The sequence below is a fragment of the Phaenicophaeus curvirostris genome, chromosome 13, assembly GCF_032191515.1.
Source record: "Phaenicophaeus curvirostris isolate KB17595 chromosome 13, BPBGC_Pcur_1.0, whole genome shotgun sequence".
Taxonomy (NCBI): Eukaryota; Metazoa; Chordata; class Aves; order Cuculiformes; family Cuculidae; genus Phaenicophaeus; species Phaenicophaeus curvirostris.
The window spans coordinates 13,504,109-13,518,386 of NC_091404.1; the positions used below are offsets into that span (position 1 = coordinate 13,504,109).

At 37.7% G+C, this 14,278-nt stretch overlaps 1 protein-coding gene across 9 annotated transcripts in view; it reads right to left on the bottom strand.

Moving 5' to 3' along the window:
* Positions 1 to 311: 311 nt before the first annotated feature.
* Positions 312 to 14,278, bottom strand: part of KLHL13 (kelch like family member 13) — a 69,687-nt gene continuing 55,720 nt past the window's right edge. For 8 of the 9 annotated variants that reach the window (XM_069868064.1, XM_069868061.1, XM_069868063.1 and 5 more), the window contains 3 exons: positions 11,864 to 12,659; positions 6,422 to 6,535; positions 313 to 4,815 (listed from right to left, as the gene is read on the bottom strand). In XM_069868064.1, coding sequence (XP_069724165.1) covers positions 4,328 to 4,815; positions 6,422 to 6,535; positions 11,864 to 12,659 — 1,398 coding nt within the window. In that variant the 3' untranslated portion in view covers positions 313 to 4,327. Of the gene's footprint in view, positions 4,816 to 6,421; positions 6,536 to 11,863; positions 12,660 to 14,278 lie in introns of all 9 variants that reach the window. The other variant, XM_069868066.1, reaches the window with a different exon arrangement.

The window sequence follows — 14,278 nt, forward strand, 5'->3', positions numbered from 1 at the left end:
GCTGTTTTACTGAGTAAGATACATCACAGAACAAATCCCACTACATTTTCCCCAGAATCAGCAGCTCCAGCAGAGCTGGACATCAAAAGACAGAGCCTACAGACTGAGAAAAGTTCACATAATGATGTGTAAAATACTGGCAACAAGAACACGTGAACTAGTGCCAGTCTGTAAAGTCATCCTAATCCCCTAGCTTGCTCTCAGAACTGAGATCACCTTTTCATAGCTGAAAATATGAAATATTTTCCTGCAATACTCATGGGGCCAGAAATTTTATCATTAAGTAGAGCATACATAATTCTGCATTTTAAGACTTCTTTTTTCTGACCCCATCTGTACACAAAGAACTACCATTCACATTTCGATTAAAATACAAAAAAATAAAAATCTGATAAGCTACATATGCTGTGCAAGTAAAGAATACTTTCACAGAGCATGGAAAGCATTAAGTGCTACATAAGAAAGCTTGACTCCCCCAGATCTCTGGGTAACCTATCACTACGCACAACCTAAAACACCATCTAAGATGCAAGCCAGGAGGAAACAGGACACGTATTAGCCCTTCGACACACACATACCACCTTCTACTAGGTCAAAACAGCTTCTATATGTCCCAGTATGCACAGGCTGAATTATGATTACATATATCTAAAGTCTGTTACATACCAGCAGGGCAGAAACAATAGCAGTGAGCTATTTTCTCCCTTGACTTGAGGACCACGCCATTAGAAGAGCTTCAGCTTCATCAGTTCTGGTTAGGAGCACAGGAAGTAACACAGATGGCAGCTACAGAAAGGAAGAATTAAAAAACTAGCAACCAGCAGTCAGACACCAATGCAAAGATGACATTATGACCAGCTGGAGGGTAAATTAAGAAGGAGCAACAACTGTGATAGGCAGACTGAACTTTCCAAAAAAAAGTGCTCTGATCTTTCCAGATCAAATAATCTCCAAATCTTTGGCTATAAACTTCTCCAGACATTTATATTACACTTACTGCTGTGGCATCAAATTGGTTTTTGATGTCCAACCAGCCTCATCACGTGAAGACTGTAAGCCTCTGGGGAGAGTTTTATTTATCTGTATGCAAAGTGCCCTAATTTAAGATTTTATTATTCTGTTCAAGAACCAGATTGTTTGTTGGAGCTTCCGACTGTTACTAAAATGCAACTCCTTGCAGATTCCTCCCCTCAGAAACAGAACAGGCAATTTAAAAATAGCATTGGTATGAGAAAACAACTCATTTTTGTCCTGGGAACAGGTTAAGACCCAGTAATTTTTAAGTACAAGGGAACTCTAGAGCTGCAGGTCAGGTTGTCAGACAGCTGCCTTCTGCTGCTCTGGTTCTCAGCCCATCATAACTCTATTATCCCAAGAATGCCAAGACTGCAGATGCACAGTATAGGTTGGGTCCTGTCATAAATCGCATCATCAGGAGAGGGCAGGCAGCTCCAGTGGCTCTCTCTGCTAGCACACTAGTGTTGGCTTAGTCACACTCAGGTCAAATTATCTACTAAATGCTTTTTATCCAGATGCTTTTCTAATTTAGGTAGTGTAACTGCAAAAATGAAAGCATTCAAGATTCATGAAAGAGGCAGCTACTTATCACCTGGACACTGCTGGCTCTAGATACTATGAAAGGCTTTCTCTTCATAAAAGCAGCCTTACTGTAAATGGAGACCAAGTATCAACTATATCTATTTGTCCACCTATGGCTGTGGATTCAGAGATGGAAAGGGTTTGTTATGCTACGGTTAAGATCAAGTCATTTTACATTGCATTAGAGAAGAAGACAGGTTGCGGCTTTTTGGCACATCTCTGATGTTTGCTTTTCAGTCCTGGTGAGATGTTAACTAAGGTACTTATGAACACTTTAATCCAAAAGGAGACATAAAAAAAACCCTCAAAAGATTAATTTGATTGAAGCACTACATTTAATCCACTATGCTATGCCCAACACCGATGACAAAATGATGTTCAAAAGGAATTCTTCCACTTAAAGTTTAACACATAATGAGTCACTAAAAAAATAAATCTCAACATTGTGGCCACATATCAGCTCCTGGGCTGTTCTCAAGTCATCCTGACTTCTATTTATCTGATAATAGTCAGAACCCACCCTAAGCTTCTCCCAAATGGAGAATACCAGTGAGGACACCCACTTTTAAACAGTGCATCTCCTCATTTCCAGCATACAAACACCAGGATACGCTTACATAATCCAAAAGGAGTTGCAACTGCTTCAACTACTTTTAAGTTCAATTAACAAAATAGAAAAGAAATACAGAATTCAGGAGATTTAGACTAAAGCATGGTCTAAAATACCATCTCTGAGCTGGAAAAAAAATTAGTAGCATGCGACACTTAAATGACTGACATACTTAAAACAACAGAGCAACCTTTTCCTGGCTGGTGCTTTCCACAGCATTTGAAGAGAATTCTTAAGGGGACAAACCAATTCATCTTGACTGGCCACTTTCCAAGAGTATCCACTGGTGCCACTATTAACACATGTAACAACCTTGCACAGCTATGCAGAATTAAGATAATTAAGATTTTTTTTTTTTAAGAGGAAGAATTACTTCTGATTTTAACTGAAACAATTATAAAAGCTAGAGCTTACATATACACTTTTGGTAGTGATCATTACTAGTAAACTGCATAAAGAATAAATATTAGTACTTCCAAAACTGATACCATCGTAATACTGCCGCTTGCTTCATCAAGCAGGCAGGGACAAAATACAAATAACATACTCCCAACAGAAGTCTATTGAGCTTCACACGGTTATCGGTAATAGGTAGCACGATCAAATAAGCTGTCTTAAACAGATTTCCCCAGATGATATACCCTTCTGTGTTCATTAGCAAAACCACTTGTAACATATGACGGGAAGTTCAGAACAAGCATGATCATATTAGCCTCCTATAAGCACCCAGAGCTGCACTGCACTGTGTTTTGGAGCATATAAAAACTTCTGTAAATTTGCATGGCTACACACATAAGCAGTAGTTCTCCAAGGACAAAAAAATTAAGACAGTTCGCTCTTTTGTCAGTCTTTAACAATAAAATTAACAGATCAGGTCAAAGTAGTTTCTTAAAAGTAGATCAAAAATACCCATTCATGATCACTTCTGCATTGGTTTCCTAGTAAATTTATCTACCCACACCGATATACATACTGCATATCCTGGAGACAGCGAGGCAGAGGAAGAAAACCAAATACATTAATGAGGTAGCTTAGACTGAATCACTGCAGTTAAAAGTTTTATTGAACAAAAGAAGGTAAAATGTGGTAGTCCAAGTTCACTGAGCAAAAGCAGCTCTCCCACTGAAGCTGCACTTTGTGCTAAGTAACCTTATTAACTGAGACTATACAGAGGACACATTATGCAAGTTATCTCAACAGCAACGGAGAAAAGGTAGATTAAATTTGATCTGATGGAACAGTTTGGTCAAATTCAGTGGCATAAGGTAATATTTCTAGCCCTTATCTACCCATATTCAGTACAGGCATACAACAGAATGTACAACCGCACTGAATTCCCATTTGTTAATAGTGTGTGCTCCCATGCAAGCGGAAGCCAGTTCCTGAAAGAAAAACAAATTAAAAAACCCAAACAAAACATTTTAAATATTTTGTTTGAAGCATCACTCAACCGAAGCAGGAAAACCACTCAACATACGTTATAAAAAAAGTCCTGGCCTCTACAAGGTCTGCTTCCTGTACAGTGCTAGTATTTGAACATTATTTTATTTCTCCCCTCTGTCTAAGAAACTTCATATGCTCTGAAAGCACCCACAAAATCAGGTGGGCAAACAGATATGTCAAAAGTACTCTGTGAAACGAGGGAGGTAGCTCAGGCCCCTTGGCAACCTTCTGTCATAGTTCACATTGATGTGCTTCACCTCCCCTTGTAATCAGCAGTCAAAAATGAAAGGAAGAGAGATTTTGACTATAAAATTTAGTTAAAGACTGTGATCAATACAAAGTCTTCAAATTTGACTCTTTGAGCTTCCAAATGTAAGCTATAAGGTACCTCATGCCCAATACACAACATTAATAACGTACCTAGTTCATACAGTTTATAGACAGTATCTTCTCATTTGTTAAACATTTGGCTCGAGTGAGTACATCTTTTTTTTGTTAACTACTTGACAAACATTCTAGGCCAAACAAACAGCACAAATAATGTCAAAGTCTTTTTTGTTCCAGTAATTGTATGAAATGCTGTAGGCTAAGCCTAACAGAAACTACTGAAGAAAAATAATAGACTCCATGATGCAGTGCAAAGGTGTTACTACAACATCATAAGTCGAGATGTGTCTAAGGTGCTGAAAGAGGAGATTCTCTAGATGGTGACCCTGTATTGTCCTCCGGTGGGAAAACAGTAAGAGTGCAGGCTCGAATGCCACCAAGAGATTCTGGAAGGTCAAATACTTTATGCCACTCATCTTTTTCTGGGTCATATTTCTGAACTATTTCCACCATACACCGATTATTCCAAGAATATCCTCCAACAACATAGATTTTATTTTCAAAGACAGCAACCCCAACATCACTTTGCCCACGTAACATGGCAGCAATTGGAGTCCACTGGTCTAGAGTTGGTGAGTAATATTCACAGCTTAGAACATCATCATAATCACTCGTTCCTCTGAAGTGATTTCCACCAATAACATATAGCTTGTCTCCTACAGTACACATGCAATGCAGACCTCTGACTGTCGTCATTGGAGCCTTCTGAGTCCATTTGTCTGTGTCAGGGTCAAAACACATAAGTTCCTTTTGGAAAGTATCATGGGTAATTCCCCCTAGAGAAATAAAACACATATTAGTACTGCCTCACTCTAATAAGCAATAAAAAGCAGAAATATACTTAATCTCAAATTAATTCAGAATTCCCTTAGATTACTGTCACATATGTGCTCCATTTCAAATGACATTTTTAATGTACCTTGTTCCTTAAACTGAATATGGAAAGAAGCCATGTCTCATTCAGTACTTCATCACATAAGATGATACTGGCAGATTAAAAGAACAAATAATTGTTACCTTTGCTTCGTTTTGGCAAAATTATTTCTTTGCTTACATTTGATCAGTTTGCTAGTTTTCTTTCTCACCATCAAGAAAACAGGAATCCAATTCCTTTCCATATTTTGATGCTACATTACTGTGTTAAGTGATCCTATCACATAGCAGAGTTTTCTTCACAAAACTTTTTTCATCAACTTGAACCAAAGAGAGAGGATACAGATTTCAAATATTCTTCTATTTAATAGATGCCTGTGGTTTTCTCTTTATTTACCTTCTCCATGGCTCCCTGTAGAAGCAGTTGGAGAGGCTTCAGGGGAAACCACAGCATGATTTCCCATCAGTGGATGAAATGTCCCACCTTTCCACAAGGTCACTAGGCAGGTCAGAAAGCACTCACCCCAATTTCAGACACCATAGGCTTATTGGCTACAGTTTAAGACCAGAATGCCACTATATTTGAGGTGCTAAAAAACACGCAGAGAACACACTGCTACTGAACAAGTATAAACACGTGTCACCTGCAGTAAAACAGGCAAAACGGGCAAAAAAGCACAAATAGCAGCGCAATGACACTTAATGGATGCACTCATAGAAAAATAAGCAGTTGTACCTTATGGTAAATTTGAAAACAACACCCTCCTAGTCTACTGGCACAAGGTTCCCTGATTCAAAATACCCCAAGAATCGATATGCCCCAGTGCATCTCCCTCCAGTTCCTTACATTTAACCAACTCTGTCTCACTTTCTACACTGAATTTTGGCTTAGTTCTTAGGGGATAACCCTTAAAATCACAGTAAAACAGCACAGGTCTGTAGAGATTCCTTAAATATTGAGCAGATACCAGATATTCAGAAAACATATAGCCTCCAGTTGGAAGAAAATGGAATTAAAGTTTAACATGGGTAACATACAGGACTGAGCACACTACACATGAAAGACCAGTGAAAGTACAAACATCGTTTATATATCATGATTAACATGAGAACTCCTCCCTTTCCCTTAGTTTAAGGAAGAACATTTGCCTTTACGGAAGTATTAATTTCCAATGTTTTCCAAAATCTGTCAAAGAGGATGTGTTTCATCATTATTGCTACATAAGTATATATACATGCAACAGAAAAACATATTCTGTCAATTAAAAGTGCATAACTACTTTGGAATCCAGTGCTGGCATTTATTATGTAAATGCACAATATTATCTAAAAAAAAAAATCTTCTCAAACTCTGCAGTATGTATGCTCCTTGGCCACATATGAAATTGCAACACTGCTTTATCACAAACCTACTGTAACCAGAGACTAATTTTTATTGTCGCCCACTGAAAACACGAAAAGTTAGATAAGCAATTGTTTCATAGAGATGATATCATAGGTATTATTTACCTGAAATATACATTAATCCGCCATACACAGTTCCAGCATGACCATAGTGGGGTTCGTTCATTTTTGCAACATAGCTCCATTCATTCATTCTGGGATTGTAACATTCCACAGTGGCTGTTTAAAACAAATGAGAATATGAAGATGTTGAAGCTAGCATGGCAGCTTGGTTTTGAGTACAGTCATAGCAGCAGTAATACATTCATACGCAGAGGAAATATCAGCGAGAAACACTTAGCTGAGAAGGTGTCAAGGCAATCAGAGAATTATGTCGAGAGACAATACAAAAAAATCCTCAAGCTCTGTTCCCAAGGAACAAAAAGGAAGAAAAAAATCCTCTTGTATTCTTGCCTTACATTTGTCTTATTCCCATTCCTGCTTGACACACCACCTGTCCTGGCTCATGAACCCTGCTGGAGGTACAGCTGTGGGACAGCAGGGAAATGGCAACAAAGATGGGTGAATTCAGCTTTTCTACCTTTCCTCTTGTACCACTCCCTACAGTGACTGCTGTAGAAAGATGGGAAATTAACTTAAAATGAGGATCAATGCATCTGGCAACCAGAACAGACCCACATCTTCAGCAACATCCCCCACACATGCCAAAAATCAGGCTACATTTTCTTCTTGGTATTTCCCACTGAGATGGTCCTATGCCCTCAAAACAGTGCAGCAACTATTTGCAAGACAATAGAAAATTAGTCAATGTTTTACTAGGTACTTGCACAGCCAAATACAGCACAGCATACACAAGTCACTTATTCAAACAGTTTATAAAAGCCAAGCTTTAAAACAATACAAGAAGAAACATCACTGAACCTCAAATGCAGAGAAGCATTGCCCATGTCAATAGGCACCTCCGTTTGTGCAGGTTTCTTTAAGAACTGGAATGTTAAAATGATCAAAGGATTTATCAAATCAGAAATCGCACAGGTTAGTACTAAGTTGAAAATAAACGCAGAGCCCAAGCGTCCTTGCAGAAAGCATTTCACAGAAGGAATCCTCTCTTCAAAGTGGGGTATAAGAGTTGCAGGGTTGCAGGATAAGGGCTATGCAAGAAGCCCGGAGAAAAGAAATAGAAAATCGATTCAAGACTGGATCCGAGCAGGCTGTAGAGACTGGCAGCTTGAATAGTACAATATGACCAGAGGGCAAGAGATCCTGAAAATTCCTGTAATATAGTGACCTTATGATGCACAAAGCAATAATTATGTTATATCTTAAAGACAAATTAAATCTATTTTAGATAATTAAAATTAGGAATCAGATTCTAATACTTGTTACGCAATGCTTAATCTCTGAAGAGATACATTTATGAACTATGTGTACAAAATTGAATCTGGTATTGAAAGTGGCATTTTACATCCTCTAGAACAAGATTTTTATTCAATCAAGGGGATCAGTCCTTCACTAAGCACTCTTCCTACAATCTAGTCGTCTTGTTGCCACGTTTCCTACCTCAGCCTTTTGAGATGAGCCTCGAGCTGCCTTTCACATTACACACATGTACCAGCAGATAAAAGTCTGCATAGGGAAAGGTATGAAAAAGCATTCAAGCAGTAGCCTATAACAAAAATTTCTAAAAGCAAGCTTGATTATTCTTTTAATAATGTAAGAGATACCTTGTTAAAACATTCTAGTACTTCTCCTATTTGATGCCCTGCAGACTCTGCGTATCCATCAAGGACTTACAAAATGACAAAGCCACTGAATGCCAGAGACAGCCTCTTGCCCAAATAAAGGTATAGGCACAAAGAACTGATTCCACGAATTACACTTATAATTTTAAGTTGTATTTCAGTGCACTGTGTGCCATCCTGACACCACGTGCAGTATTTGCCCAATCCCCAAATAAACCCATGATTCCTCTTGTATAAATGTAGTCATCTGTTCCAATATTCTTGTCTAAAAAGAAAAGCTCCTTTCTACTCCAGTCTATTTAGCAATCAGAAGAAAACAAAGATGTGCAGAAATGTCAAGAACAGAAAAACAGATCTGACATGCAAGTAATTATAGCTGTCCCAGTTCTACCCCGACAGCAGACCCTTCCGACCCGCTGGTCGCTGCTCTGCTGCACAAAATCATCATTCTACTTGCCTTCACAAAAACAAAGGCATCCTCTTTCCCATGGTGTTTCTACTCTGTGCTGAGGAACTTAAATCTCTAATACACTATAAGGAGAGGAAGAGCAGAGTACATGCAAAGCGATCACAAAGCCAGCAGCAACCAGATTAATGGACATTCAATGCTAGACAACTGTTCGTTTCACTCTGCAGCAGGGATAGCTTTTAAGAGGGAAGCCATAGCCAAAAGATCACTTTAGCATAAGAAGACATAACATGCAGAAATCCGTTATTGCCATCACTATCACCAACTTATAAAGACATCAGTTATCTGAAAAAGGACACTGTTGAGTCCAAGATTGCTCACTTTCTGATGTCACTTCAAAATTCTCTTGAACATCACCAGTAGAACAAAAACACTGTTTGACAATATTTCAGACAAACCATTCCAATTCACGTCTCAAATCTACCACGCTCTAAACCAAAGCTAATAATTTCACAGCTGTTTGGTTGTTCCGCATAGTTGTTTGCCCGTTTCCTTGCAAGGTCATTCCGCTATTCTCTCTTAAAAAGACCTCCCTCCGCACTGAAAATGAGAGGAAAAAAAAAAAACCCCAGCAAATTTCAAGTATTAAAGGAGCCTGTTAAAGGAGACATCATGATGTTCTATACATCATCTCCAGACAGAGCATTGCTCGCAAAATACTCAAAAAAACGGCTACCTTACTGAACCTAAGTATACATTCTATAGAGCATGAGACTGATGGATTTGTTGTCCCAACAGCATGAATGATTCAAATCAGGTTTTATTTAACAGTGGAACTTCTGATCTGTTCATTACCATAATCCAAGGAAGACAGGCTTCATTTTAATAGAATTAAGCAATCTCAAAAAGACACAAAGCTTTGGCAGTCCCAAGGGATGCTCAGACTGCGCTCATTTCATAGAGCCATCTGTGATGCTATTTGAGGAGTACACAGATATTTACCATTTCTCTGTCAGTAGCTTCTACTGTGTCTCGAGGTTAATTATAGCAGAACTTAGAAACTCTGTGCAACGTCCCAAACGTCAGGATCTTCATTTTGTTATATTATTCTGTAATATAGCTTGCTTCTGTAGCACTCAAAGCTGACTTGGTTAAATTTAACAGAACCCTGAATAATTCTGTACCTACCATAGGAAGGAACCTCTTAAAAATAAGCTCCTACACAGGAGGTCCTTCAGTTCACACTTTGGTTTAATATTCACAGTACTACAAAGACAGCAAAACGTGATCCATTTCCCATATTCTAATGCATGTACCACATACATGCAAATTCATCTCTTCTTACCAAAGAATCAAAATTTTCTCAGTGATGTGCACTGTTAAAACAGCTGTTCATTACTGCTAAAGCACATACTACATATGTATATTTAGTATTTACGAAGTTCTCAGAAGATTAAATATCTGAAAACTGTTTTGGGAAGGTTTGATAGGGAGCCTCAAAAAGTATGGGTTTTATTCCAGTGAATGTCAGGAGAAAAAAAAAATAAAGAAATTCGTTTTAGTAACTTTAATCCTTTGACCCTTTTCTGTTAGTGCTGATCTTCCATAAAACTGAATTCAAGTTCTGGGAATTTTTCCTCTCTAACAACAGATTGAAATTAGTTTGAACCCAAGGGCAACTTCTTTAATACCTGTCCAACACACGTTTGACCTTCTCTTGTATGAAAAGCTTGAGAGTTTTTCTCATCTGAAGAGAATGGGAAGTTTAAGCTGGATTTCATCTTTCAGCTGTCACGGTTTATGAAAGAAACATGAAAATGAAAAGTGACTTGCCTCACAATTAACAAGAAAAGAAACTGAAGCCCCAAATCAAAGCATCAGACAGCTACGATATTTAGCATTTATAGTGCACTTCCCGCAGAATGATCCAATGACATTTTTCAGGTCTGTGTATAAATCGTTGCAGCATTTTAATGATATCTTTACAGAAGAATTTTAGACAGGTAATAGATTTTGTATTTTCAGACTGCAGAGTTGAGGTCAGCAGAATATTGTTTGACCTAATACAAGAAAAACACTGCACTTAAAGCCTGCTGTATACACAGTTTGCACTGGCTTAGTGACAGTATTATTACATATTGATTTTGTTAGACTTGCAACTTTTTCACTGACATTCTTAAAACCCTACTCTGTTTAGATTGCATAGTACAAGAGGATTTGCTATTAATTAGCACACTAATTATTAGAAAAAATAATTATTGGAAAATAGCTCAATGATCATGAGGTTTTCTGATATTCAAGATAAAGATCAATAAACATTCATTTGTACATTTGGTCTTTTACAGGGTACTGAGTTTGGTTTTAGGATACATTTTAAGGTAGATAAAGTGACATGTAAGGAAAAACTCTGAAAACCTCAGGATCTTCATCAGAAAATGGCTGTCTAGGGAAAACAAGTTATCGCAAAACAGTTTCCCATATCTTCTGGAAACAGGAGGCATTTTGAAATGTCTCCGTCAAACATTAGAATGGATTTTAAACTTCTAGGAAAACCAGCCCAGTATTTTGCAGTGGAATCAACATACTACATTTCCTAAGAAATTCTGCAATATGATCATGAAAAGTGTGCAGGTGAATCACTGAAAGGGATTGAAAAAAAAAAAAATCAAAACACAGATATTGCATTGTTTCAATTAAATGTGTTTCTCAAAGCACTTAAAGATATCTGTGCATTTCTAAAAAGTAAATCTTAGGAGCAAGACTTTCATCTCAGGAACTATCACAAAGACTTGACAGGACTTGGTTAAGTATTGGGCTGAAAGTAGCAAACAAAATAATTAAATGTTACACCTGGCTTAGATATAATCTTATGCTAAAATCCCAAGCATAATGACTGTAGCTTTTCACTTTTAAAGCACAAATTTATAATTTACAATAGAGTGCGTGCACCCAGACTAACCTATGACTTTGACAAATTTTTGTCTTTCCATATGCAACCTTCATTCGACAGTGAGTTTGAGTTAGTAAGTCATGTATCCATTAAGACTGAAAAGTGTGTTTCATTTTTCAGCTTAAGCAATCACTTTTTTGTGTATAGTTCCATTTATATATATATATACACACACACATGCTTACGTTACATGATAAAGGTGAAAACATTGGATCCTATACATTAATACATAAGATAAATTTATCTGGAAATTTTGTGGAAGTCCTTCTAAAATTAACCGCTAATAGTATCCAGAAAAAACGTTTCTATGCATTTGCAGTATTTGCAGAAAGAAGCTGCACGTCAACTACTTGGACTTGTTTTGTCTCCACCCATTCATAGGGTAGCACAGTATTTCAAGGCCTAAAAAGCAAGGCAAGAAGCCTTGCTTCAGGAGAAGCACTCACCTAGCTCACCCGCTGCATTGCGACCACCGACTGCATACAAATGTCCTTTGAGGGCACTTAGGTGGAAGAAGGTGCGCTTCTCATTTAAAGATGCGACTTGCATCCACTTGTTATAGCGAGGATCAAACCTAAAGACCGTGTCAACCGCCGTCTTTCCTTTCGTGTCGTAATTGCTCTGGCCCCCAACTACGTAGAGAAAGTTTCCAATCACAGCTATGCCGTGCTGGTACCTTGGTGCATCCATGGGAGCTAAGGATTTCCACTCATGGGCCTTTTCATCGTACATCCGTAACTCCTTGCTGACTACCAGCTGCTGCCTCAGCACTCCCCCCAACGTCACCAAGTGAGTACTGTCCGATCGAATGGCAGTTCTCTCCGACTGCATAACCGGTTGCATGTACGGCATCATTTGGTAATTGCTGGCTTCCAAAAGTAAGTTCACACAGGTATTGTCAGTCCTCATGAAGTCCACTGTTTGAACGTAGTTAATAAGATCTTGGGGTGTCATCAGTGGAAACCTGATGTTCTTCATTAGCTTTGCAGCGTACTCCATCCGAGGCTCCTCATACCGCAGCCAGCGACAAGCGGCCTTGAAGAGTTCAAGTTCAGTGCAGTGCTTAAGGCTATTACTTGAAAGCACAAAGGCAAGACGTTCAAAGGGGAGTTTCACAAATTCACCAGTACTTAATAATGCAGGGAAGTTCTTCAGGATGAAATTATTAACATATTTATCCACTTCTGTGAGATTGTACGTGTTGGCAATTCGCCCAACCTCAACACAATTTTCCAACGAAACCTATTAAGTAAACAGGAAGAGGAATCAGAACACTCTTAATTTGGTGTCTAAATGATAATGTAGAATTTAATGAATACTATAGAACCAGCAATATTCGCAATGCTCAAGGTGATTTACACATGAGCAAATAAATATTCAATGCAATGTATAAATTCATGACTGCAAGGGGAGATCCAATGTATTCCTTACTTTGAGGAAAGAAATGAGACAAGTAACAAGCAGATGGCATACATTAATTATGCCAAATACATTATATAATGATGATACACAGAAATTATACAGCACTTCATTTTAAAAGCTCTGCAAACATCTTTGCAAGAAAGACATATTAAAGATATAGTTAAGGGAAAGATTATCAGCCCAAGGTTACAGAGAACAATGCAAAAGTAGGTCTTACCATCAGACATTTTCTGACATTATTAAAACAGGTTGATTTATACATGGTTTCCAGTGCCTGTTTATGTCAGTCCTACTCAATGTCAACAACTTCCACAACATTGTCATGCCCGTTATATTTGTAATACCAAAATAACTCAAGCCTCTGAATCTCATGGTTATTTTTAAAAAGATTATAAAGATTGAGTGCTATGACCTGATTGGAGTCTAGGAATTAAAAAAACCTACAAATGACCTTCTGGCCATGACAAAGATTACTAGATTTTAATACTGTATAATTCAATCTCTTGTCTTTTAATACTAGACAATTCAAAAGTCTAATGAGTACATGTATAGGAGATTTTTTTAATTCACTAGAATTGCCCTAGAGTTAAGATCTGCAGTCATCCAAAGTCTTCATTCACGTATCTTGAAACACCTTCCTACAGTAAGCGCATCTAAATCTTCATCTCCAGAAGCCCTAATGCAGTAATCAAGTCCTACCTAGAAGATGAACGTGTGACAGACTATCAGGAGTTCTACTATAAAATATCCATGAAATTGATACAGCGAAATTATCCTTTTATTGGAAGACAGAGCACATTGTTTGATTGGTCATTGCTAGGTAATGTGATTATATTTTGATGTAAACATTCTCTGATGTTTTAAGAAACATTTTGTTCTTTTGACTGTTTGTGAGAGTATCACACTATTTTCTGTATATTTCCTTTCAGGATTTTTAATTAGTATACATTAATTGTGTAATGGAAGTAAACAGGACATTCATACTTCTAAAATTTCTTTCAAGCTGTATAATAAAAATAAAGCAACAGATAAAGTATCCCTTAACAAACAGCTGACTTACACCACAAATCTTAACCCTTGCTACCAGTTACTCTATTTAAAAACTCCCTTGGAATACATTCACTGGCATCAAACTACAGAGGTGCAGCATTTTCTCCATATCAAGGTAAGCAGACTAAAAGATACTATTGTGTGCAGAAGAGGCATGCTTAAAGCCAGAATACCACAGCAAAAAAGGTACAGATTTATGTATCATCCCTACATGGTCTTCAAGTTGCCATGAAATATTTAGACCTATAGTAGAATGTGTACCACGTACGCAGCATTCACCCAGCTGATGTAATATCGAAACTGCATTACAGTGTAAACCTATGCAATTGAATATATTCCTTGAATATTTACATTTGAGAAATATATTGACACATTATATGCTCTTAATG